General features: G+C 40.6%; 1 protein-coding gene across 1 annotated transcript in view; it reads left to right on the top strand.

The window, feature by feature from the left end:
• Slc12a8 (solute carrier family 12 member 8) overlaps positions 1-27,038 on the top strand; it is a 125,026-nt gene that overhangs the window by 94,376 nt on the left and 3,612 nt on the right. Inside the window, exons 9-13 of the mRNA XM_042668725.1 lie at positions 3,615-4,236; positions 10,151-10,153; positions 17,606-17,703; positions 18,469-18,586; positions 25,816-25,876. Of these exons, the coding sequence (XP_042524659.1) occupies positions 3,615-4,236; positions 10,151-10,153; positions 17,606-17,703; positions 18,469-18,586; positions 25,816-25,876 (902 nt within the window). The remainder of the gene's footprint in view (positions 1-3,614; positions 4,237-10,150; positions 10,154-17,605; positions 17,704-18,468; positions 18,587-25,815; positions 25,877-27,038) is intronic.

The following is a 27,038-nucleotide window of genomic DNA, read 5'->3' as shown; positions in this document are numbered from 1 at the left end:
GACTTAACTGGCACTGAATAGCTGGGTTGTGTCATGGCTGGGACAAAAATCAAAGGAAACATTCCTAAAATCCAGGGAATGACAATAGAGAAATACACAGAGAATTCGATGTCTCTTTCAAGAGTGTCAGAGGATCAACAATACTGAGATACAATGCAGCTGTGAAATGAAGATAGCAAATAAAGTTCACTGAAAGCCAGGGGTGAGGAAAGGGAGGGTGTCAGTCTGATCAAATACGTGCTTAAGTATAACACCACAGTGAAACTCCTTTGAACAATCAGCATACACTAAAAAAAAAAAATAATGAAGGACAGGAATGTAAACCTGCCTGGTATATGGGTACTAGTAGGAGGGAGGAGGTCAAACAGGGAGGGTAAAGGTCATGGTTATGACCAAAATACTTTATGTACCTGTGTGAAAGGGAAATGATGAAGCTTGTTGAAACTGGTTTGGAAAAGGGGTGCCAGTTTCAAAATACAATTTTTTAAAGGGCTGAAGTATAGCTCAGTAGAAGAGCATTCACTTAGCATTCAAAAGACACTGTGTTTAATCTCAAAACCCAGAATTAAATAAAAAATTAAATAAATTGTTGGGTGCCTAATCCTAGCAATTCAAGAGGTTGAGAACTGAGGCTGAGAATTTGAAGCAGGCTGGGCAGAGACTCATCTCCAATTAACAAAGTAAAAAGCCAGAGGTGGAGGTATGGCTCTAGTGATAAGAGTGCCAGTCTACAGTGAAAAAGTAAAGTGAGATCATGAGGTCTCAGTACTGCCGAGAGTACATGCACGTGTGTGAACACACACATGAATAGATCTTTCACCTCTTCTCATGGATTGTGATCACTTGTACTTCTACAGTATATCAAAGTACCTGATTTTCTGTAGACAGAACTCCTCTTAGACTCAGGTGAAAAGGTCCTGCTTTATAGATGTGTAAGATTTTTTTTGTCTGGAGGTAAGGTTTGGTTTAACAGATTATAAGCTTGGTTTGTAACTGTTAGTCTTTAGATACAGGACATGTGGAACCCTTTCACATTCTTACTGGTAAATACTTTGGCATAACAGTGTTATAAAGGAGCCTGTTCACAGCTCATTATCAAATGTAACTTTTTTGTCCAGCATGTAGTGAGAAATGCCACCTCAAGTTACTGAGATTTTTAAAAAGTATCAGTGGGACCAGGCACTGGTGGCTCATGCCTGTAATCCTAGCTACTCAGGAGGCTGAAATCTGAAGATCACAGTTCAAAGCCAGCCCGGGCAGGAAAGTCCATGAGACTCTTATCTCCAATAAACCACTGGAAAACCGGAAGTGGTTCTGTGGCTCATGCGGTAGAGTACTCACCTTGAGCTGAAGAGTTGAGGGACAGCACCCAGGCCCAGAGTTCAAGCAAGCCCCATGACCAAACAAAACAAAACAAAAAAAATCAGTGGGGCTGGGAAGGTGGCTCAGTGGTAGAGTGCTTGCCTTGTATGCATAAGGCTCTGGGTTCGATTCCTCAACACCACTAGAGCAGAAAAAGCTGGAAATGGTGCTGTGGCTCAAGTGGTAGATGGTAGAGTGCTAGCCTTGAGCTGAAGAGCTGAGGGACAGCGCCTAGCCCAGAGTTCAGGCCCCACGACCAACCAAAAAAAAAGTATCATTTTATTTTTTGAGACAAAGATCTCGTTGTATAGCCTAGTCTAGCCTTAACTTCGGAGTCTCCCCCTCTCATATGAAAGGATTACAGGCATGCGCTTACATAATCAGCTTTGCATTCCTTTCATTGCAAACTTAGTTTAATATCTTTTACTCTGTGTAAGATTATTTGTATTTTTTTTCCTGTGATTAATAATCGTTGTCTTTTCAATTGCTGGAATGATTAGGAAAATTAACTCCTTGTATTATTATAAATATTTCTCCTAGCTTGTCATTTGCCTTTTAACTTTAGGAACCATTGTTCCCTTAAGGCTTTTTTTTTTTTTTTTTTGGCCAAGACCAGGATTCAAATTCTTAATCTGACACTTTTGCTCACTGGCTGGCACTGAGCAGACTATGTATGAACCATGATCCTCAAATCTCAGCTTCCTGAGTAGCTAAGATTTATAGGCACAAGCTACCAGTGCTTGGCTAGAATTAAATTTTATTAGCACATTTTTTTTAAGTGGAGGAAAAGAAACTTTAAAATATGAGATTATTCAATATATGGAAAAGGGCATAAAAACCAAGGTTTTTCAGAATAACTGAGTGAACATACATACTTGGAGCCTCCACCCAGGAACCCTGTGTGACCCTATACACCATTCCCTAGTTCTTCCCCAAAGAACCTTTCCTCTCCCTCCCACAGGTCCAGAGATCACAATCTTGCTGCTTCAGCTTTAGAGGTTTTCTCAGGGATTTGCAGACTTTCTGGAAAGCATCTGGTAGTACATACTTAGGGATTGCAGGCCTGTGATCTCCACCACTACTGGGCTCTGCTATTGTAACTCAGAAGTAGTCACTGGCAACACCCAATGCTTTATTCATGAATCCAAATGTAAACACCATGTAATTCTCAGGAGTCATCAAAAATTCTTCTTTTGATCCCCAGTTGCTTAAAAATGTAAAACCATTCTTAGCTCATGACACATAAAAGCACTTGTATTTGGCCCAGGGGCCATAGTGTACTACCCATTCCTTAGTACCTATCTCTGCATGTCTTAAAACAAAAGCTTGCCAGTTTCTGAACTTTAAACACTGACTGAATATCCCTTATCTTAAATACTTGGACCCGAAGTGTCTCACATTTGGCTTTTGGATTATTTTCTTATACATAATGAGATATCCTGGGGATGGGACCCAAGTATGAACATGAAATTCATTTATGTTTCACATACAACCTTATTTAAATTAGCCTGAAGGTAATTTCATGCAATGTTCTCCATAATTTCACACATGAGAAAAGTTTCACGGTGTGGGATTTTTCCACTTGTCATACATTGATATGACTTGCAAAGTCATATCACAAAGACAAAAACTCACAGAGTGTCAGATTTGGGAGCCTATTAGGAATGGAACTTTGCACTGTGGATACTCAGGATTTTCCTGCCCAGGCTGGCTTTGAACTCAGATCTCAGCCTCCTGAGAAGCTAGGATTACAGGCATGAGCCACAAGCACCTGGCAGATGTGCAAATTTATTATTAGAACCTTACCTCTCCCCTCCAGCCACCAGTGATTTTGCAATGTCTTCCAGGCTCTACCATTCTGTAGGTGTGTCAGGTATGGAATCAACTCTGCATCTATTTGACTTTCAAGGCTGGTATGCAGACACAGTCAAAGACAAAAGGAAAAACTATTGGGGAAGTCAAAGCTCTCCAGAGGTGCCCATGTTGATAGTTCTAAATACGGTCACCATATGTGGTCTTTTAGGAGGGTCTCATGTATCATGCTGTATTAGCTTGCTAGGTGCACTCCAGCTCTCTTACATGACCTGTGTGCTGGACACCATCATCTCAAGTGTTCAGATGAACAACCAACACATAGGGAAAAATGACTGAGCCATTCATTATAAGTTTAGTTTTCTATCATAAACATTCTTAAATTTCAGAATATTCCTCCTGAAACCTCCTAGTCCTTCACATTACTTTTGTTTCTGCAGAGAGGGCCAAATAAAACACCTGTAGCAGCCATCTGCCTGACCAGCGTGGTGACCTTGGCCTTTGTCCTTGTGGGTCAGGTGAATGTTCTGGCACCTATCGTCACTGTCAACTTCATGATGACATACATAGCAGTGGACTACTCTTACTTCTCCCTGTCAATGGTACCCGAGCCAGGGCTAAGAGAGGACTCAGAACATCTCCACCGCTCTGAGCATCTGCTGTTGAAGAAAGCTCCCAGCGATGTCACTAAGGGCCCTGCCGGAAGCGTCTCTGAGGGCACTCTCCTCGAATTCAGCAAGGACATGGATCAGCTCCTCCAGCTGACCAGACACCTGGAGAGTAACCAGTCCAGGCTGGGAGAGGATAACAGGACCCCAGACAATCAGAAGAGGAAAAGCAAGAAGGCCACCATGCAAACCCTACAAGAAAGCTTCCTCTTGGATGTCAAGCCCTCTCCTTCCTTCCCTTTGGAAAGCTCTAATGGGTTGCACTCTGTCTCTTGGGAAGGGCCGGAGCCTCACCCAAACAAGCAAACTCCCAAGAGTGTAGGAACGCGTCCTGAAGGAGCACCAGGCCAGCAGCCTGAGCCTGAGCTGTGCAGCCAGCCCAGGCCAAGGGGAGGTGAGTGCTTTGGAAGCACACTGTAGCCTTCTAGTTTCAGTGGCCACTGGTTGTCTAACCTACCTAATCAAATTGTACTTTTACTTCAGAGATTCTCACATTCTTCATTCCTGGAGAGAGAGAGAGAGAGAGAGAGAATGTGTTAGTCCTAAAGCCTTGGACTCAGGGCCTGGACACTGTCCCCGAGCTTTTCTGTTCAAGGCTAATGCTCTATTATTTAAGCCACAGCTTCATTTCAGGACTTTTGACACTTAATTGGAGTTAAAAATCTCAGGGACTTTGCTGCCTGAGATATCTTTGAATTGTAATCCTCAGATCTCAGCTTCCTGAGTAGTTAGGATTTACAGGCATGAGCCACTGGAAGACATCCTGGATATTTTTGTTGTTGTTGATCATAAATGCAGAGTGGAAAATTATACAACTCAGTTTATAACACATACTCACATACACATACACGTTTGTCATGCTTTTAGTTCTTTTGAGTAGATAACCAGGAATAGAATTGCTGGAACATGTAACAATTCTACTTTTCAATTTTTTGAGTAGGTATGAAAATATCACAATGAAGTCCCCTTGTGATACAAATATATGTTAACTTAAAAATAAAATTAAGGCTGGGTATCAGTGACTTATTCCTGTAATCCTAGCTGCTCAAGGGGCTGGGGTCTGAGGATCTCAGTTCAAAAGCAGTGTGGGTGGGGTGCCAGTGGCTCTCACCTGTAATCCTAGCTACTTAGGAGGCTGAGATCTAAGGATCTCAGTTCAAAGCCAGCCCTGGCAGGAAAGTCTTATCTCCAATAAACCACTAGAAAACCAGAAGTGGTGCTGTGGCTCAAGTGGTAGAGCACTTGCCTTGAGCTAAAGAGCTGAGGGACAACGCCCAAGCCCAGAGTTCAAGCCCCAAGACCAACAAAAAATTTTTAAAAAGTCTGGGCAGACAAATCCAAGAGACTCTTTATCTTCAATTAACCAGCAAAAACTCAGAAGTAGAGGCATGATTCAAGTAGTAGAACAATATCTGTGAGTAAAAAAGCCAAGTGAGAGTGCTAGGCCTTGAGTTCAAACCTCAGTACTGGCACAAAACAAAATAAAATAATAAAATTAAGAAAAATTTTGAGGAACTCCCATATTGTTTTCTGTAGTGGTTATTCCATTGTACATCACTACCATCAGGCCCAATATCGATTTGATAAGTCTCTTAAAGAGTAAATCAATTATGGGTAGATTCTGACCAAGGCCTGCCTTTTTCTCCTTGATTATTTCATACTGCTTTGTTTTGCTGCAGTACACATAGCATCTTGCTAAGAAAGGAAGAACTATATGTTTTGAGTCTTTTGAGTTCTGAAATTGTCTAGTCTCACATTTGACTTACAGTTTGGTTGAATGTAAAAGCATTGTTGAAAATAGTTTTTCTGCTGTCATATAAAATCAGCCCACTTTTGATGCTCACTTTTCACTGTGGAGAAATTTGGCATGCTGATCTCACAGGAGAGCCTTTGAATAAGGACTGATCCTACCTTTTCCTCTCTGGAGGTTTTAAAGTCATCTTCTTTTTGTAGTCATTGTAATGGTTTACTTACTTTGTTCTTTTATTTCAGAAGTTCTCACATCCTTTAATTCTGAGATTTTGGTTGGTGGTGGTCTCAGTTTAGAAAATCATACAACTCAGTTCATGACATATTGCCATTGCTTATTCAAAAGGTACTTAAATCCTATTTCTTTCCTTCCTTCCTTCTTTCCTTCCTTCCTTCCTTCCTTTTTTCTTTTCTCTCTCTTTCTTTCCCTCCCTCTCTCCCTCCCTCTCTCTCCCTCTCTCTCTCTCTCTCTTTCTTCTTTCTTCCTTTCTTTCTTTCTCTCTCTCTCTCTCTTTCTTTCTTTCGTGTGTGTGCTGGTACTGGGGCTTGAACTCAAGATCTGGGCACTGTCCCCTGGGCTTTTTCCACTCAAGGCTGGTTTTCTACCACTTGATCCACACCCCCACTTCACACATTTTACTGGTGAATTGGAGATAAGAGTCTCACTACTTTCCTGCTCAGGCTGGCTTTAAACCACAATCCTCAGATCTCACCCTCCTGAGTTGCTAAAATTATAGACACCAAAGCCACCAAAGCCCAGCTTTCTATTGATCTTTTAATGTCTCTGGTTTCCCACAAATAAAACCTTTACTTCTTTTTTGTTTTGTTTTGTTATTGAGACAAGCTCTCTCTTGTAGCTCAGACTGTCAACACTGTTGTCTGTCCATCTATCAAGCCTTATTTTTACCTTTTCTCTGTATGCCGGTTTATGCTTTTTGTAACTTCTCAGGGGGTTTTCAGAACTACCTGGTCAGATCTCAATCTTTGATAAAATGCTTACTTCCCAGGTGCCCAGTACTAAAAACACTAGAACCCTTGTTGACTATTCCTTTTTTCCCTGTCTTTGTTGCCTCTACCTCAGAACAAACCTTCATCATCTCAGTTTCAAACTACTGGCCTATCTCCAGACTCCTCCACCTGGCTCCCCTCTCCACTACCCACTGAATGATCTTCTTCCTTGCCCAGAAGCCTTTGCTAGACTCTAATATCCACCATCTATAAAGTCTAGACCATGTATGCTATATACAGTTTCTCACCATCCCATCCCACTGTTTCCTGCCTCTTCACAGTGCCATGCACTATGCATTCCAGGAGTGCCTAGACCAGTGCTCTGAACATACCACGTTGTGGTCCTACCTGCCTTTGCATATCCTGTCCTATCCCCTCAGATGGGCTCACCTCCTCCTCCTGTCTCTATTTGGAAAAGTCTGGCATTGAAAAGTTCACCTCTTCTGAGGATTCCATGTTTCCTCCACTGTGCAACTGTAACATCTTATGCTACTAGTATCAACTACTATCAACTTGTTTTTCATTGAAATCACATTTGTCTGGAGTCTGTCTGTCTCAAAGGAAAATGAATGTTAGTTCTATCCCTTTGTTACTAGATTGTGAGCTGCCTGGGGTCACAAAGTATCCTTTTTACGTTCCTTTCGTTACATTAAGAAAGCCCTTTCAGCATACAGAAAGTAGCAAACACCCAGCAAAGCCCAGGCAAACTGATAATCAGTTAAATAGATATGGCCAAAAATTTGAAGCATGAGTTCATTAAGTGATGAGAAAGTTAAACTATTACAAGAACCTAACTAGATGTCATCAAATGATAAGAATTGAATCACAACGAATAAATATTCTTGAAAGCAAATAGATTAAAAAATAACTTCAGTCTCTATACCTTAGGTACACATGTTTGTTATTTACAATGGCTGTGTGAGAGATATTTCTGCCTGTTGTAGATCTCATGAAAGATAAAATAGGGATCTGATTAAATAGAAACAAAAAACGTTTGTACAACACAGAATCACAGAAGGAAACAATTATTCTGACAAACACAACTGATAAAAGCATACCTTCCAAAGCATATTATATATTTAAAACAGGAATGTCAGAGCCCAGATTCCTCTAAAAAGAGCTCAGGAGACATGCGTACAGTTTACATTTGAAAAGGTCAGTGCCCAGATTCATGCATATCCATTCAAAAAACTTAACTTTCTCTCTTTCTCTGTGTGTGTGTGTGTGTGTGTGTGTGTGTGTGTGTGTCTGTCTGTCTGTCTGTCTGTCTGTCTGCCTGTCTGCCTGTCTACCTCTCTCCCCCTCCCCCTATTGAGGATTCAACTCAGGGCCTGATGCTGAAGCTTGCTAGCCAAATGCTCTACCACTTAAGCCACACCTCACAACCCCTTTTTGCATTGGTTATTTTCAAGGTAGGATCTCACTTTTATGCCAGGACAGTCTGGACAATGGTCCATCTACTTGTACTTTTCTGGGTCACTGGGGATGATAGGAGCACACCACAGCACCCAGCCCAGCGTTTGTACATCCTCTATTGTTGGGATAATAAGTGCATGCCACCGTGACCAGCCACTGAGTGTGATGCAGACTCTTGAACTATTATGTCCATGTTTGCCTCAAAACTCAACCCTTGGATCTCTGCCTCTCAGATAGCTAGGATTACAGGTCTAAGTGCCATACCTACCTACTAACTTTTCTATTTAAAGCATTATATATTGTTAATAGCTAAAATTAGCCATCATTTATTATGTCTTATGTGACTTGCACTGACAAAAAAAACTTTAATATGGATTTTTTTCTAAACCCAGAGTTACACATTTGATATTAGACTTTTACAGATCATAAAGGTAAAGGTTTAGAGAAGTTGGACACTTGCTTAGGATAGAAGACAGAATTTAAACAGAGGGCTCTCTGACTTCAGAATGTATACTCTTAACCCTAGTGTAAAATGTATTCTACTTGCTGTGAGTAGCTGTTATGAACTAGGCTATTGTATTAATTAAATGAAAATAAACCATCTTTAAGATATCATTGCATATCTATTAAGTTATTAATAATTGATAATAGTAGGTCTGTAATAAGTACACCCTGCTGGAAGCAACATTAGCTGGTTCATTCCTATTGGACCTGTTTTTTAGGATTATTTCTTTTTCTTCTTCCTTTTTTTTTTTTTTTTTTTTGCCAGTCCTGGGGTTTGGATTCAGGGCCTAGGCACTGTCCCTGAGCTTAAGAACCTCAAAGCTAACATTCTACCACTTGAGACATAGTGCCACTTCTGGCTTTTTCTGTTTATGTAGTACTGAGGAATAGAACCTAGGGTTTCATGCATGCTAGGCAAGCACTCTATCATTAAGCCACATTCTAGCCCTATGTGGTTATTTCTTAAGGTATTTTAAATATCTTTATTATAACAATGATGAACAGGGGGTCACAGTTATATAAGTAAGGTAATGAGTACAGTCCTCTTCCCTGCAAGTTGTATGTTCGTTCATTTCCAATGTAGTGTCAAGAGAGTATCATTGTTACATTAGTTCCTCCTTTGTCCTGCTGTTTCTGTGATTCCCTTCCACAGATCAGATAAATTTACATACAAGACAAAAGGTATAGGAAACTAAAACAGAAAAAAATGAAATAACTGCATATAGCACATAATAAGAGTCTCTTGTTTCCAGTGCTTGGAGTTTATGTTGATATACTTCATTATATATGGTCCTATGCACTTAGCAATTGGACTATTGATAGTGATAGTTTCTGTTTTTAAGGTCACAAGACATTGATATTTTGTCTTTATTTTGCTAAGCATATTTATAAGGGCTGCTTTCATGTCTTTGTTTGCTAAATCTAACTTTTGTTTTTTGGCCAGTCCTGGGGCTTGAACTCAGGGCCTGGGCTTCTTTTGCTCAAGACTAACACCCTACCACTTGAGCCACAGACCACTTCAGGTGTGTTCTGCTTATGTGGTATTGAGGAATTGAACCCAGGGCTTCATGCATGCTAGGCAAGCATTCTACCACTAAGCCACACTCCCAGCCCAGTTGATGTTTATTTTTTTCTAAGTCTGAATGGTTTCTTTGCAAGTCATGTAATTTTTAGTTGTAAACTAGACAATGCATGTGATATATTGCAGCAGCTCTTGATTCTGAGGTATATTTTAAGTTTTATTTTTATCTTGTTTTTGTTTCTGTAAACTGCCTGGGTTTAGCTGTGGAATCCATCTCCCCCATGGTGGATGAATATGGCTATTGGTGTCTTCAGTCAGGTGTTTTGTTTTGTTTTGGTCGTGAGGCTTGAATGCTGGGTGTGGGTGCTGTCCCTCAGCTCTTGGGTTCAAGGCTAGTGCTCTGCCACATGAGTCAAGGTCCCATTTCTGGTTTTCTGGTGCTTTATTAGAGATAAGAGTCTCACAGGCTTTCCTGCCAGGGCTGGCTTTGAACTGCGATTCTCAGATCTCAGCCTCCTGAGTAGTTAGGATTACAGGCGTGAGCCACCGGCACCCAGCTGTTTGTTTGTTTAATTCTCATGAATAAAATTCTTTTATCTCAGCTCTCTAGAAGGTGGCCCCATATGTGTCCATATTTCATAGACTTTTTCTGTCTTCTGTGGGTATGGGGGTGGGTTGGGAAGCACAAAGTTCTGGGCAGTCCTCTGATTTTCTAGACTTCAGTTTCTTGTCAGATTTCATAGGTATCACCAGTCATGAGCATTGTTTGCTGGTCATGCAGTCAACTATGGTGAGGTTATCTGGTCCTTCAATAGCTTTCTCATTTCCAGGATCTCCCTATTAAATTTCTGACCAGACTACTGCTCACTCTAGCTAGGTTCACAACTTAGACTAGCAAAGCAAAGAATTAAGAATGTTCTCCCACACACTTTCTACCTTGCTTAGCATATTCATTTTATAAAGCTAGTCATTCCTCCTACCCTGTTGTGTACGGGCAAACCTGATTGTTTCTCAACTGAAGAAGTTTGACGTAGCCTAGGCAGCCAGCCTGAGAGCTCAGGGTTCTTAGCCTCAGCTCCAGCTATTTTTAAAAAGCAAATGTATTTCAACTTGTCTTCATCTGTTAAATTTCTGGAGCCTCCAAGTTTTTTTCTTCTTCTATTTTGTCTTATTTTGTTCTTATTCAGGGAAGAGGTTCCCTGACCTGTTCACACTGCCATAGCTTGAAGTCCCTTTGGTTCATTCTGTCTGGAGCATGATTCATTCTCTCTCACTCGCACTCTTTTTTTCTCTCCTTCCTGCTTTCCCCTCTCACTGTCTCTTTTTCTCTTTATTATTCTTCTGGTACCCTCACTATCTCCCACTCCCCAACTATCTGATTAAATACAAGGCTTTGCTCACACTAGGTAAGCCTTTATGACTCACCTACATCCCTAGCCCCTACATGGTGATCTTTTAAGATATAACAAGAAGCCTGGCACCAGTGGCTCACGCCTGTAATCCTAGCTACTCAGGAGGCTGAGATCTGAGGATCATGGTTCAAAGACAGCCAAGACCAACACCCCCCCCCCAAAAAAAAAAGTAACAAGAAATAAAGATGACGTGGAAAATTTAGTTGGTAGAGTTGTTTCTAAGAAATAAGCCCAAACCAAACAACAAACAAGAAGTGTGTACACAATTGTCACAGTTACATTGTATGTGACTTGGAAATCACTGTAAAGCAGCTAAGCAAATTATAACATCAACATGATGAAATACCATGTAGACTGTAAACACAATTCTGTGCAACACACATCTTCAGTTTCTACATGCTAATTAGAATGATTTATTCTTCTAAAACTATGGAGTGGATTTTTTTTTTTTTTGGTCTGGGCCTGGGTGCTGTCCTTCAGCTCTTCAGCTCAAGGTTAACACTACCACTTGAGCCACAGTACCACTTCCAGTTTTCTGAGTGGTTTATTGGAGATAAGAGTCTCATGGAATTTTCCTGCCCAGTCTGGCTTTGAACCAGGATCCTCAGATCCCAGTAGCTAGGATTACTGGCATGAGCCACTGGCACCCGGCTATGGAGAAGATTTTGGAAATGGTTTGATATTGATTTTAAGTAATTTGTATAAAATTACTTAAATTCAGCCAGGAGCTGATGGCTCATTCCTGTAATTCTAGCTACTCAGGAGGCTGAGATTGAGGATCAAGATTCAAAGCCAACCAGGGAAAAAATGTTCATGAGACTCTTAACTTCAGTTAACTAGCAAAAAGCAGGAAGTGGGGTATGGCTCAAGTAGTAGAGTGCCAGTCTTGAGGAAAAAAAACCAAGTGGGAGTGCAAGGCCCTGAGTTCAAGCCCCAGTACAGGCACACACACACAAAAAAAACAATTAAATTCATTATTTTAAAATGGATGTAGTTTGATTATTCCTCCTTCATGCTTGAAATATTTATATCTGCACATGTTTTATTAGCATAAAATTTCTTACCTGAATCTTAAATCAATAATATGCATTGTGTTTATTGTTATAAGTGATGCCTGGCTTTATTTATTTATTGGTTGTTTTGTAACTATGGGCTTCATAACGTGAATTGCCTGATTGTTACTAGTATTTCTAGCATATGAAATTATCCCCTTCCCTAACAGGTGTATAAGACATGCTTCTTCTAGCAAAATCCTTCAAGAGAAAACAGTTCCTTCAGTCAGTTTGTAAGAGTATTGGAACTATAGCTACTCAGAATTATGAATAATCGCCAGCCCCTGTTTTACCTATGCAACATCATTAAGAAACCATTTATGAATTCTTCCTTCCATATCTAAAAGTGCATTGGTTGCCTGAAAGACAAACCCTACTGCTCCTTCTGAAGTTTCTCTGATAACACACACACACACACACACACACACACACACACACACACACACACACACAAGGTATAATAGAGATGCTCTTCTGATTTTGATGGAGTTATGTCCTAATAAACCCTTTGCAAACTGAAGGTATGCCACAATGTCAATTACTGGTCACTATAGCATAGCAACAGAGGACCTGTGGAATGTCAGTTATTTGTCCTCATGATTGTGGGTGACTGAGAGCTGTGGCTTTCTGCCACTGCCCAGCATCACAAGAAAGTATCAGACACATGGTGCTAGCCTGAGAAAAGATCAGAATCCACACTAAGAGGTACAGTGTCTATTCAATGTACCTTCATAAACTAGGAAAACCTAAGTGGAAACATCCGAAAATCAGGGACCATGTTGTATATTGATCAAAGTTGTAAAAGGGTTAACTTAATATTTGAGGAATCTCGGAGAGGCAAAATACAAGTTTTTAGCCAATAGTGGGTTTTTTTTTGGGGGGGGGGTTGGAGTCCAGTTGTGGGGCCTGAATTCTGGGCCTGGGCGCTGTCCCTCAGCTCTTCAGCTCAAGGCTAGTACACTACCACTTGAGCCACAACGCCACTTCCGGCTTTTTTCTTTTTGCTTATGTGGTGCTGAGGAATCGAACCCAGAGCCTCATGCATGCAAGGCAAGAGCTCTACCACTGAGCCACCTTCCCAGCCCCACCAATAGTGTTCTTAACAACCAAAAGAGTAACTCTTTTATTATAACTCTTATGAAAAAAATGAATCACCGACTGAGTATATTAAACTGACAAAATTTGGTCAATGGTAATAATAACAGAATTCCTTCTTTGTTTTTTTCAAAAATAAAGTCATAGAACCATTTATTCACACTAGTCATAAATCTCAGCAGGTTTTATTTTAATCCTTTCTACAGTTAGCATTTAGGAATATAAAACCTGATACTTGCCCTCCAGATTAGGATTTACAACAAGCTAAGTATCATAGCTAGGGACATAAGATGAAGGTAAAGATCTGTTAAGAGGATGAAGACTTCTTTGGAGCGCTGGGAAGGTGGCTCAGTGGTAGAGTGCTTGCCTTGCATGCATGAGGCCCTGGGTTCGATTCCTCAGCATCACAAAAGCAGAAAAAGCAGGAAATGGCTCCAAGTTGTAGCCTTGAGCTGAAGAGCTGAAAGACACAGTGCCCAGGCCCAGAGTTCAGGCCCCACAATCGACAGAGAAAAAAAAAAAAAGACTTCTTTGGAGGTACAGGTTCATTTATTCATTCAGTCATGTAGATGAACATCTCCTACATTCCAGGCACTGTTTTAGAGGAATGTGCTGAACAAAAGAGGAACATAAGAGATCTTTTCTGTCATGGGGCTTACATTCTAGCAGAAGAAAATACATAAGAAATAAGAAAATAGGAAGTTGCGCTGTAGCTTAAGGGGTAGAGTGCTGGACTTGAGTGAAAAAACTCAGAGACAGCACCCAGCCCTGAGTTTAAGCCCCATGACCTACAGAAATTTTTTTAAAAAGAAAGAAGAAAATATATACTGTAATTTCTGTTAGGTTAGTATTATGGAGAGTTATACAGCAGGGCAATGGGATAGAGACCAGAGTTGGGTAAGAGGTTATACTGTTTCCCACTAGGGAGATAATGTTTCAATAGAGAACTGAATTTTATGAAGCAGTTAGCCTTGCAAAAAAATAGAGTCCTAGGGAGAGTAAATGGCACAGTTTGGAAATGGTTTGGCAATTTCAAGAACGGTTGAGGTTCAGCGATGACTAGAAAGCAGCAAGCCATGGAGAAAAAGGTAGGAGAGGAGTCCAGGGAGGAAAGTCAAGGGAGAAGGAAGTCATTGTGAGACACATGGAAGTTTCTACCTGAGGCCACAATGTCATCAGATTAGACTTCAAGATTATGAGCAAAACAAGTATAGTAGCATAAGCCTACATGCCTAGCACAGGAGGCTGAGGTAGGAGGCCTATGAGTTCCAGGCCAACTTTGTTGAGGATATATTAATGAGGGTATGCTAAACTACTATAATGAATAATTTTTAAAATAGGGCGGCTCAAACATAATATAAATTTATTTTTCACTTCTATTAACAGTCCAGAAAGTGTTCCATCTGGGGGGGAGGAGGGAACTTTCTTCCATTCATTGATTCAGAGAACCATCATCCTTCCTTCCCTCCCTCCCTCCCTCCCTCCCTCCTTCCCTCCCTTTCTTCCTTCCTTCTTTCCTTCCCTCCTTCCTTCCTTTTTCCCTTTCCTTGCTCCCTCCTTTCTTCCTTTCTTTTTTGTAGTACTGGGCTTAAGCTCAGGGCCTCATGCTCTCATTGGGCTTTCTTGCTCATGACTTGAGCCATGCTTTCAGTCTGGCATTTTTGCTGGTTATTTAGAGATGGAGTCTCATGAACTTTTCTTCCCAGACTGGATTTGAACCACGATCTCCAGATCTCAGCCTCCTGAGTAGCTTCTAGGTGTGAGCCACTAGTACCTAGCTAAGCAGTCTCCTTTCATTTGAATAAATTCATAATTCCCTAGGACACTTACCTTGGGCAATGTCAAGGAAGAGTTATAAAGTTCAGAGTTCAGGCAGAGGAAATGGAAAGAGCCTAAAGAAGAGGCACATATTCTCTTAAAGATCTTGTTTAGTTCTAGGGATTAAATCCAGGGCCTTCAACATAATAAGCAAGTGCTATATCACTGAGCTACATCCCCAGCACAAATGAATTTTTTTTAAGTTTTTTAAAAAAGGAAAAGGAGGCCAAGCGCTGGTGGCTCACACCTATAATCCTAGCTACGCAGGAGGCTGAGATCTGAAGGTCACAATTCAAAGCCAGACAGAGCATGAAAGTCTGGGAGACTCTTATCTTCAATTAACCACCAGAAAACCAGAAGTGGTGCTGTGGCTCAAGTGGCAGAGCGTTCACCTTGAGCTGAATAGCTCAGGGACAGTGCCCAAACCCAGAGTTCAAGCCCTACAACCAGCTCCCCCCCAAAAAAATCTAAAAGGAAAAGGAGGTGACAAGCTGAGAGTAGATTACTTAAACAGTCACAATTTAGGACATATGAAGCTACTGGTAATAACTGCCCTCAGATGTGGCAATAGGTGAGTGAAAGAAAAGATTGTTGGAGAGCAGGGCCTTGGGTGGGCTCTTTATATAAAGTTAACAATAATGGTGATGAGGTGGTGATAGAAAAATGGCAAATTAGAGACCAGCATCTTTACCAGTGGAGCCAAGAGTAAGTAGGAAGTTGGTAAAGGACTTCTGAATGGGCTGTGTGTTAGACTGTCTGTTACTATGCTTTGGCTCATAGTTTCAGAGGTTTTATTCTATAGTTCTTGGCTCCATTGCTTCTGGGCCACGGAACATCATGGTGATAGGAGGATGTGGTGGAGGTTTCTTACCTCATGGTGGACAGGAAGCAGAGGGAGGAAAAAATAGAGGAAGGGGAAGTGCACATGATACATTCTTCAAAGGCACGCCCATAGTGATGTACTTTCTCCAGCCAGTTCCCACTCAGAGTTGAAGACCTCTTCAAATTGTGAATCCATCAGTGAGTTCACCCATTCATGAAGTCAGAGCCCCCAGTACATGAGCTTTGGGGATATTTTCATATTTATATGTAATAGTTAGGGTGTGAAATAGTCTGATGGCTTTGTGCTTCGGAGAGGTTAGGTGAAAAAGCCACAGTGACCAGAGAAGACAGAGGACCTAGACTAGAAATACATAGCAAGGGCCAGCTGCAGGCCAAGCTCTAGATTCAAGACCAATATTGGATGTTGCCTTAGAAGTATATAACCCAGTAGACATGGAAATACATAAATAGATATAGAACTACAAATAACAATAAGTGATATGAAAGAAAGGAGAGGGGCTGGGAAGGTGGCTCAGTGGTAGAGCGCTTGCCTTGCATGCATGAGGCCCTGGGTTCGATTCCCGAGCACCACATAAGCAAAAAGAAAAAGAAGCCGGAAGTGGCGCTGTGGCTCAGGTGGTAGAGCACTAGCCTTGAGCTGAAGAGCTGAAGGACAGTGCCCAAGCCCAGAGTTTAGGCCCCACAATCGGACCCCCCCCCAAAAAAAAGAAAGGAGATGGGCACAAGGAAATATTAACAATAGCACTTAGATTTTTGTGGTAGGAACAATTTTTATGATAAAGTGATAATAAGCTGAGACTTGGGGACTGAATAGAAGTTAAGCAAATAGAAGGCTGGAGGATCTCAGCTGGATTCCAGGGTCCAACCTATCAGAAACAGATGAAGTTGGGAAGAAGATACTGTATAAGACAGGATCAGGACCCCAAAGAAGTGGAAAAAGCTGAGCAGAGGAGTTGGTGTAATTCATTGTAGTTTGACTGAAACAAGTCTTTGGTACTAGAGAGGAGAGAGTTAAGCTGTCAGCACTATTTCCTGAGCAACACACTATGACAGTTTAATGTTGAAATGATATGTAAACTTACAGCAAAGTTAATCCAACATACCATTTGTTTGAATCACCACAGTGGTGTTTGTGGCGATTAGACCGTATTGTCAAACAATCTATGTGTATTTTCATGGTTAGATGGAGCATGTCTGGAATCAGGGGTAAACTGAGAAAGCAGAGACCAATAAAACATGACACGCTTTGAGATGCTCTGATGTGCTGAACTTATTGAAGAGCATGTATATGTTTGCAGCCAGATCTTGTTTTTCCCCTCCCTCAGCCTTTTCAGCTGCTGAAGGGAGAAATCAGAGTAGCATTTCTCTCCCCCTCTTCCTCCTTCATTAGTATCTGGTCTATACCTGAGATGAGGCTAATCTGAACTGCCCTTCAGAGTTAGATGATGCTTAAAAACTACCTTGCAGTAGACAAAAACCAGGTTGGGGCTTTTGTTCTAGTGGTCACACCTGGGGCCATGAACATAGGCTAATTCCACCATTCTTCTCCCTTTCATATGAAAAAGGGGGAGATCTGAACATCTAGTTCCCACAAACAACAGATCTGACAGATGGACCATGGACTTTCAGGGAACTTCATCTCTACTCTGCTCTTTCTTTTCAGATCCCTGGCTGGTGGAAGGCCACAAACCCTTTGTTTTTCCTTCAGTGACACCAAGTGCTAAAAATTGTCTTTAGGCTGAATTACAAAATTCAGAGAGAGGAGCTAATAGGTGTTTGCTCATAAAAACAGAAGAAAGTTGATAGTAAATTGATAATCAAAGCTTTGACTCATTTATTTTTTAGATTTCTTCCTGAAATCCAGACTTCAGGAACAAGAGATCCAGAGGAGATCAACTTCTTTCTACACTAGAATATGCAACCCCTGGGTCTCTCTGTTAGGGGTGAGTAACTTCATCTCAACCTCAGTTGTCATTAAGATATAATTCAAGTGTTGTTATGAGTGATTTGATGAGGAAGAGGGCTTAAATAAAAGAAATGTGATTGATTTGCCTGCTGGATAAGAATTTAAATGAGACAACATCTGTTAAAATTAACATTTAATAAACCTCTTATTATAATCTTACTTATTTCTTAAGTAATTGTATCTGATAACCTTTGGGTTACCAAATTTCATGCTAATCTGTTGCTTATAGAAGAGAGTTTGATAAGGACATAGGCTAAATTATCTGCTTATTAGATACTTTGGTGGTGGTGGTGGTGGTGGTAGCGGTGGTTGTGGGGCTTGAACTCAGGGTTTGGGTGCTGTCCCTAAGCTTTTTTGCTCAAGGTTAGTGCTCTACTACCTTCAGCCACAGCTTTACTTCTGATTTTTGGGTGGTTAATTGGAGTAAGAGTCTCACAGACTTGCCTGCCTAAGCTGACTTTGAACTGTGATCCTCAGATCTCAGTGTCCTCTTGAGTAGTTAGGATTATAAGTATGAGCCCATCAGACCTGCTGTTAAGTAGTTTTGGTTAAAGTTACTTGCAGAGAGTGTCTTACCAAATACATGCTTACATGAGGTTTATGATTGAACTTCAGTTATACAGACCTTAACACAGAGTAGAAGTTGAGGAGAGATATTTTGTTTTTTAGGGCCATAGTCTTCTATCATGTTTACCTTGTGGGAAACCATTAGGTGACTTGTGCGTCCTATGTGTTTCCACAGGCTGTTGGGTCCCTTCTCATCATGTTTGTGACTCAGTGGGTCTATACCCTGATCAGCATGGGTGTTGCTGCCATTGTGTATTTCTACATTGGCCAAGCCAGTCCAGGGCTTCACCTTGGTAAGCGGCTGAACAATTTTTCCATCATTTCCTTTTTTCTCTGTCTTTTTTTTGAAATTTTTTGTTTTGAACACCATGTAAGTGCCAATGATGACAGAGGTATGAATCACATTTTTAAGTAACTTATATGCTAAGAAGAGAAATATAATATACACCTAAATAGTTATAAATGAAAAATAACAGGTTATCATAAGGTTGTAAGACATCTAGTAGTAAAATGAATGACAACAATAGCACAGGGCCAAGAGGAAAGAAAAATATGGTTGAAATGAGCTATCCTACTTTAAGTTTCTAATTATATTTGTGAAATAATGTATTACTTGAAGGTAGATTATGGTCAATTTAAGATTTATAGAATGTAAACCCTAACATAACCGCTAAAGGACATAGTGAAGAATTATAGCCAATAAGCCAATCAAAGAAATTAAGTGAAAGAAAAAAAATACTCCAACCAAAATAAGGTAGAAAAAGAGTAAAAATAATAATGGATATTTGGAACAAACACAAAACAAATAGAGGCAGGCCATAGTGGTGCACGTATGTAATTCTAGCCTTGGAAAATGGAGGCAGAAGGATCATGTGTTTGACACTAGCTTGAGCTACACAATGAGTTTTAGATCAGCTGGCCTACACACAGCAAGTCCTTGTCTGAAACACACACAAAAACACACATACATGACAGAGGGATGAGGGGAGAAGGAAAGATGAGCTGCTATTGTTGTTCCTTTTGTTTTGATATATAGCCCACACTGACCATGAATGTGCAGTCCAACTGCCTTGGACCACCAAAGCAAGTCAGACTAAAAGGAATATGTCATTATGCTAGATAAAGAAAGATGGCTATATGAACCTCACCATATCAGATTTAATATAGGTAGTATAATCACACCCAGCTAAATGGCAAAGTTTATCAGGTAACCCATCAGGCACCAGTGGCTCACATCTGTGATCCTAGTTACTCAGGAGGCTGAGTTCTGAAGATCACTGTTTGAAGCCAACCTGAGCAAGAAAGTCCATGAGACTCTTATCTCCAATTAACCCCCCCACATACATACACACAAACACACACAAGTATAATCCAACTACCTGTTGCCTACAAGAAACCTCCTTAATTCAACAAATTTATTTATTTTTACAGTCCTGAGGGTCAAACCCAGGGTCTTGTCCATGCTAGGAAAGCTTTCTAACTCTGAGCTACATACTAGCCCAATAAAGTTTTATTTATTTATTTGTTTGTTTATTTATTTATTGTCAGTCATGGGGCTTGAACTCTGGGCTTGGGTGCTGTCCCGGTGCTCTTAAGCTCAAGGTGAGCACACTACCTCTTGAGCTACAGTGTCACTTTTGGTTTTCTAGTGGTATATTGGAGATAAGAGTCTCATGGAGGGGCTGGGAAGGTGGCACCGTGGTAGAGTGCTTGTCTTGCATGCATGAGGCCCTGGGTTTGAGTCCTCAGCACCACATAAGCAGAAAAAACTGGAAGTGGCACTATGGCTCAAGTGGTAGAGCGCTATCCTTGAGCTGAAGAGCTGAGGGACAGTGCCCAAGCCCAGAGTTCAAGCCCCAGGACTGACAAAAAAAAAAAAGAGTCTCATGGACTTTCCTGCCCAGGCTGGCTTTGAACTGTGATCCTCAGATCTCAGCATCCTGAATAGCTAGGATTACAAGCATGAGCCACCAGCACCCTTCAATAAAGTTCTTTTAAAAATATAAACACATAAACAGTTTTAAAAAAAAAGAATTTTAAAAACATATACCAAACTAGCACCAATTAGAAGAAAGCTAGAGTGGCTGTTTTGTTTTGTTTTGTTTTCCATCCTGAGGCTTGAACTCGGGGTCTGGATGAAGTTCCTGAGCTTCTTTGGGCTCAAGGATAGTGCTCTGTCACTTGAGCCACAGCACCACTTCCAGCTTGTTCTGAGTAGTTTATTGGAAATAAGGGTCTCACAAACTTCCCTGCCACAGCTAACTTTGAACCTTGATCCTCAGATCTTAGCCTCCTGAGTAGCTAGGATTACAGATGTGAGCCACTGGTGCCTGGCTTGGTTGCATTAACATAGAACAGACTTCAGAGAAATCTTCAGATAAAGAGAATCATTTTATATAGATGAAATGAAAAATTCATTAACAGAAGTGAAAAATTCATCAAGAAGACTACGAAATACTAACACATACTTAAAAACAGAGCTCTGAAATACTTGACGCAAATTCTGAGAAAACTGCAAAATAAAATAGAAAAGTTTATTATTACAGCCAGAGATTTCAAGGCCTATGTCCCAATAGTAGATACAAGGATGAATAAAACCAGTAAGGCTATGCAAGACTTGAATGACACTATCAGCAAGCAAGCAAGCCTGGCCTAGATGATATTTATAGAACACTGTCCCCAACAACAGCAGAATATATTCTTTAAAGTAATATAGGGAAAATTTACAGCATTTTTTAAAGTTTCAATAAGTTCAAAAGTATTCATGTCAATTGAAAAATAAAACAGTTCTCTGACCCAAGAGGGAAATAATTAGAAATAAGTAACAGAAAAATATTGGAAAATCCAAGATATAGAAGCTAAAGAATTAGGCAACCAAGAACACTAAATAAACTGAATAACTGATTGGGCACCGGTAGCTCACACCTGTAATCCTAGCTACTCAGGAGGCTGAGATCTGAGAATCATTGTTCAAAGCCAGCCCGGGTAGGAAACTCTTATTTCCAATAAACCCCCAGAAAACTGGAAGTGGCACTGTGGCTCAAGTGGTAGAGTGCTAGCCTTGAGCTGAAGAGCTGAGGGACAGCGCTCAGGCCCCATGACTGACAAAAACAAAAACAAAAACAAAAAACCCTGAGTAACCCATGTTTCAGTGAAAGAAGTTAAATTACAAGTTATTTTTACACGAATGAAAACGAAAATGAAACATATCAAAATTGTGAGATGCAACTAACTCAGCATCAAATGTTTAAATTATCAAAGACAGTTCTCAAATCAATGGTCCCAGCTTTAAACTTAAGATTCTACAAAAAAAAAAGTACAATTAAACCCAAAAAGGAAGCAAAAACAAAGTAAAGGTCAGAATAGAAATTAATAAAATAGAAAATAGAAAAAAATGAGAATGTCAGGTCAGGTGCTGGCGGCACATGACTGTAATCCTAGCTATTCAAGAGGCTGAGATTTGAGGATCACGGTTCAAAGCCAGCCCAGGCAGGAAAGTCTGTGAGACTCTTATTTCCAATTAACCACCAGAAAACCAGAAGTGGACTGTGGCTCAAGTGGTAGAGCGCCAGCCTTGAGCTGCAGAGAGATGGTGTCCATGCCCAGAGTTGAAGCCCCACAACTGAGAGAGAGAAATTGGTGAGAGAGGGGGGAAGGGAGGGAGAGAGAGAAAGAAAGAGAGAGAGAGGGTGGGAGGGAGAGAGAGAATGCTAATGGGGGAAAAATAGTATCATAGTTTTTATGGAAAAAAATTGGCAAAACAACAATAGGCAAATTGAGTGTGGTTAGGATGAATAGTAGGAATAATTCTGGCACACTCTGAACTAGAGGGATGATCTCTATTTGTCCAGTCCTCATATGATTTAGACCAGGGAGAATATTGGTTTGGTGTGTGAGAATTTTTTTTTTCAGGTAAGGGGTAGGTTTATTCAGTAGACGTGCTGGGACCAGGCCAGGTTGGCACTCCACGCAGCTGGGAAAGGCCTGGGAAAGAGCTGGGAAAGAGAGCTGGGAAATAGAGCTTGGAAAGAGAGCGAGCTGGGAAAGAGGTGGTGTGTGAGAATTTGAAAGAGAATAAAGTTGTGGATATTGTGTCTGGATTATCAGGGCAATGTACTGATATACATTGATGCTTTCATTGAAGGCATGCCCTTGGATAAGTTGTTTGCTATATCTGGGAATTACTTAGACTCTCTAGAATCAAGGCCTGAAATGTCAGCGCATCAAGAATACAGAAAATAGTAAAATAATAGTCACTGTACTGCTTAGTCTCTTTTCTGGTGTTTCTGAGTAATTTATAAGCAACATGTTTATGTGACTATCAAGTCTGGAGGCAGTAAAGGGTTGCCTGTAACCAGGGCCTTTCTACTGCATCAAAACAGGGAAGAAGGCATCATATGGTAGAGGGAAAGGAGAAAGGAGAAGAGAGAGGGAGAAAGAGGAACAGAAAGGAGAAGGAAAAAGGGAGGGGTAAGAAGAGAGAAGGAAAGAAGAGAGCTGACCTCATCCTTTTGTTTGTTTGTTTTTGGTCGGTCATGGGGCTTGAACTCTGGGCATGGGTGCTGTCCCTGAGCTCTTCAGCTCAAGGTAAATGCTCTGCCACTTGAGCCACAGTGCCACTTCTGGTTTTCTGGTGGTTTGTTGGAGATAAGAATCCACAAACTTTCCAGCCTGGGCTGGATTTGAACTGCGATTCTTAGATCTCAGCCTCCTGAGTAGTTAGGATTACAGGCATGAGCCACCTGCACCCAGCTAACCTCATCCTTTGATCAGAAACTCACTCCAGTGGTAACTGACCCACTCCGAGGATAACAGCATTAATTCCTTCATGAGAGATTAATGATTTAAAAATCTCTGCCTTGAACATTGTTACATTGTGGATTAAGTTCTCAACACATGAATTTTAGGAACACATTCAAACCAGAGCACATCATTTGTTGTATATTTTCCTCTAAAGTAGAGCTGTTTTAAAAATACATTAAAGAACCAAGTTGAGAAAGTTCTATGGTGCTTCCACTTAAAATCGTTTCAAGTCAAAATTATATTAAACAGAACAATCATAAGTATACCAGAATTAGAACCAGTTTGATGTATATGTTTGAAGGAAATCTACTTCAATGCGTAAAGCCACATGAATTGAAAATAATGGTTTAGGAAAATGTAATCTAGGAGGAAGTCCTTCTACTAGCTAGTTTCATGGGTTGAATGTATTTTAATTGATATAGTGATTACATCAATGTTTATTTCTGAGGTTTTTTAAGGAATAACCTGATTTTAAGAAATTTAAATGTTTCCCAGAAACCTAGTCCCAGAAACTAAGAAATCAAATTTCAGACCAATGTTCATCTAAGATTTAGATAATTTAGAATCTAAATAGAATTAGTCAGTAAAAATGTTACATTTTAATGTACATTTTACTTTCTGGTTTCTGACAGATTGATTTTCTAAATATATTAGAAATCTTTTCTTTGCTATTGCAGATACTAATACAAATATAAAATTCATGTCCCCTTTAACAATAAGAACCTTGAATGAAATTGAGTAAACATGTCAGCTGTATACACTTGTTGTTAGCCAAGATGCTAGCTAGCATCAACTTCTTTAATGCTATTTAATTCAAATGTTGAATATGATCAAATCATTTTCTTTTTCTTTTTTTTTTTTCAGTCCTGGGGCTTGAACTCAGGGTCTGGGCACTTCTTGAGCTTCTTTTCGCTCAAGGCTATCACTCTACCACTTGAGCCACAGCACCACTTCTCTTGTCTTTTTCAGTTTACATGGTACTAATGAATTGTACCCAGGGCTTCATGCATGCTAGGCAAGAATTCTACCACTAAGCCACATTCCCAGCCGTATTTATTTATTTATTTATGCTTGTCTTGGGGCTTGAACTTAGGCCTGGACACTGTCCCTCAGTTTGTTTTTTTTTTCTCCACTCAAGTCTCTACTACTTGAGCTACAGCTCTACTTTGCTGGGTTTTTTTTTTGGGGGGGGGGGTGTTTTTTGTTTTTGCCAGTCATGGGGCTTGAACTCTGGACCTGGGCACTGTTTCTCACTCTTCAGCTCAAGGCTAGTGTTCTACTACTTGAGCCCACAGCACCACTTCCAGCTTTTTCTGTTTATGTAATACTGAGGAATCAAACCCACGTCCTCATGCATGCATGGCAAGCACTCTACCACTGAGCCACCTTCCCAGCCTCTACTTGCTGCTTTTTGCCGGTTAATTGGAGAGAGGAATTTTACAGTCTTTCCTGCCTTGACTGGCTTCTAATTTTGATCTTCAGATCTCAGCCTCCTGAGTAGCTAAGAATACAGGAATGAGTCAATACCCAATTCCAATCAGTTTTTTTAAGCTATATGTGTGTATAATTTAGAGAAAATATTTTCTAAAATTATATTTCTTTTTTCTAAAGCTATTGTGTGAGGTGGTTTTTTTTAGAAGATATGGGTTTTTTAAAATTAATAAATTCTATTCAAATCAGCAAGCCTGATATTAGGATTGTTTGGCCAGTATAAACAACAACCTCATTTTAAACTTCAGCTCCAACATTTCTACATGTTGAACTATTTGGTTGGCTTAATACTGTTGAAAACTTACTTCCTGTGAGGTTTATTTACAAGGATGAAAAAAGCCATGTTCCTCCTCTTGGAGCCTGTGGTCCAGTGTCCAGTGGAGGATTTAATACTATGTGTTCAATACAGTTGTGAATCTAAGAATTAATACCATCAAATTATTTTGAATTCCTAAGATAGAAGTCTTTTCTTTATACTTTATTCAGTCACTTTCTTGAGATTTTTGGAATGAAAATTTTTTTTTGGCTGGGCTCTGGTAGCTCATTATTCTAGTCTATAATTCTAGTTACTCAGGAGGCTGAGTTCTAAGAATTGAAGTTCAAAGCCAGCCCAGACAGACAAATCCATGAGGGTCTTATTTCCAAAAACAAACAAACAAACAGTACAGCCATGTACTGGATTTGTCTGTCTGGGCTGGCTTTGAACTTCAATTCTTAGAACTCAGCCTCTTATCTCCAATTAACCACCAGAAAACCAGAAGTGACACTGTGGCTCAAGTGGTAGAGTGCTTGCCTTGAGCTAAAGAGCTAAGGGACAGTGCCCAGGCCTAGAGTTCAAGCCCCACGACCACCACCACCACCACCAACAACAACAAAGCAGTAAAATAATGGAAATGAAATCATGGCTCAAACAATAGTGTATCACAGCAAGAGCTCGAGGCCTTGAGTTCAGGTCCTTGTACTGGCAAATTAAATAAACAGTTTTGGGGAACTACAAATGGATACAAGGTACTTGGTAAACAGTCAGGGAATGTCACAATGAATATTGTTTCATTACATTGGAACATTTAAAAAATGTGTACTTATTCTTTGTGTGTATTATGTGTGCATGCACATGTGTGTGTCTACTTAGGTGTGTGCTAAGTTCATACATTTGTCCTATCCTAACTGCATTTCTGGTGCCTATGTAGAGCTTTCATAAACATTTATTCTTATGTCCCTTCTTCAGGATCAGCTTCCAACTTCAGTTTTTTCCAATGGATGAAGTCTCTTCTGATCCCTTCCTGCAGGTTTGTGCCAACCTGGTGCAGGTTCCCATATGGATGAGTGTCCTAGAGTCCTGGGAAGTGTGGAGGAGTGCCATTCCCAGATAGCCTTGGGCCTCAACTGTGGTGTGGGAACTTACAAGGGAAAACTTCCCGGAAGCTCACTTTTTGCTCTTTACTGCCTTCCACCACACCCCTGCCCAGCTTTAGTTCATCAAAGCTTCTTCTGGCTCATTTCTGCTTCCCTTCTTGTCCTTAGTCATCATGAGTGAGGCTTTGTGTAGAATCTGATTGCTCCAGTCCCAGGTCAAGAGCGTCACCAGCCTAAGACACATTAATGTCAATACCTAATCATATGCAAGGTTAAGGCCCATGAAATGTAAGACCAGAACCAATTTTTCTGTCTCAAGTTAGAGGAAGTTGACATCACTGTATTGGCATCAGTGCAGAGGCTAAGTACAGAAATAAAATAGAAACCCTGGAGGATTGCTGTGGAATGTCCATGTTCAAATACACAGAGAGCCTCACAGAGAAGGCAGTGCTTCATGTGGCCCTAGTCTTTCCTCCTTCTTCTCTCTTTTCTTTTCTTCCTTCCTTCCTTTCTTTTTCTTTCTTTTCTTCTCTCTCTCCCTTCCTCCCTTCCTCCCTCCCTCTCTTCCTTCCTTCCTTCCTTCCTTCCTTCTTCCCTCCCTCCCTCCCTCCCTCTTTCCCTCCCACCATCTCTTTCTTTCATTCATTCTTTCTCTGCAATACTGGAGTTTGAATTCTGGACCTCATATTTGCTAGACAGATATTTTACCCTTGAGCCACACCTCTGGCCATGTTTTGGCACTGTTGGTTTGGTGTTTTTGAGATAAGGTCTTACTTCCTGTCTGGAAATGCACCTAAGCTGAGATCCACCAACTTTAGGCTTTCTATCATAGCTAAGATAACAGGTGTTCATCACCAATCTCTGTGATGATGTCTTGTGAATTTTTCTGCCCAGGCTGGTCTCAAACCATGATCCTCCCAATCTCAGCCTCCCAAGTAGCCAGGTATGAACCACTGGTACACTTCCTTAACTCTGAAGGCTTTGGGATTCTGGAGAATTACTCATACTATTGTCCTTTCAACATCAATGAAGTGCCAAAGCTTCAGGCTGGGCAGATCCAGGCAGAGTCCAACCAAGGGTTTATTTGGTTTTATT

Source organism: Dipodomys spectabilis, unplaced genomic scaffold, assembly GCF_019054845.1.
Source record: "Dipodomys spectabilis isolate Male_0828 unplaced genomic scaffold, ASM1905484v1 ptg000017l, whole genome shotgun sequence".
NCBI lineage: Eukaryota > Metazoa > Chordata > Mammalia > Rodentia > Heteromyidae > Dipodomys > Dipodomys spectabilis.
Note: the sequence above shows the minus strand (reverse complement) of the source record. Positions and strands in the feature narration are given on the sequence as shown.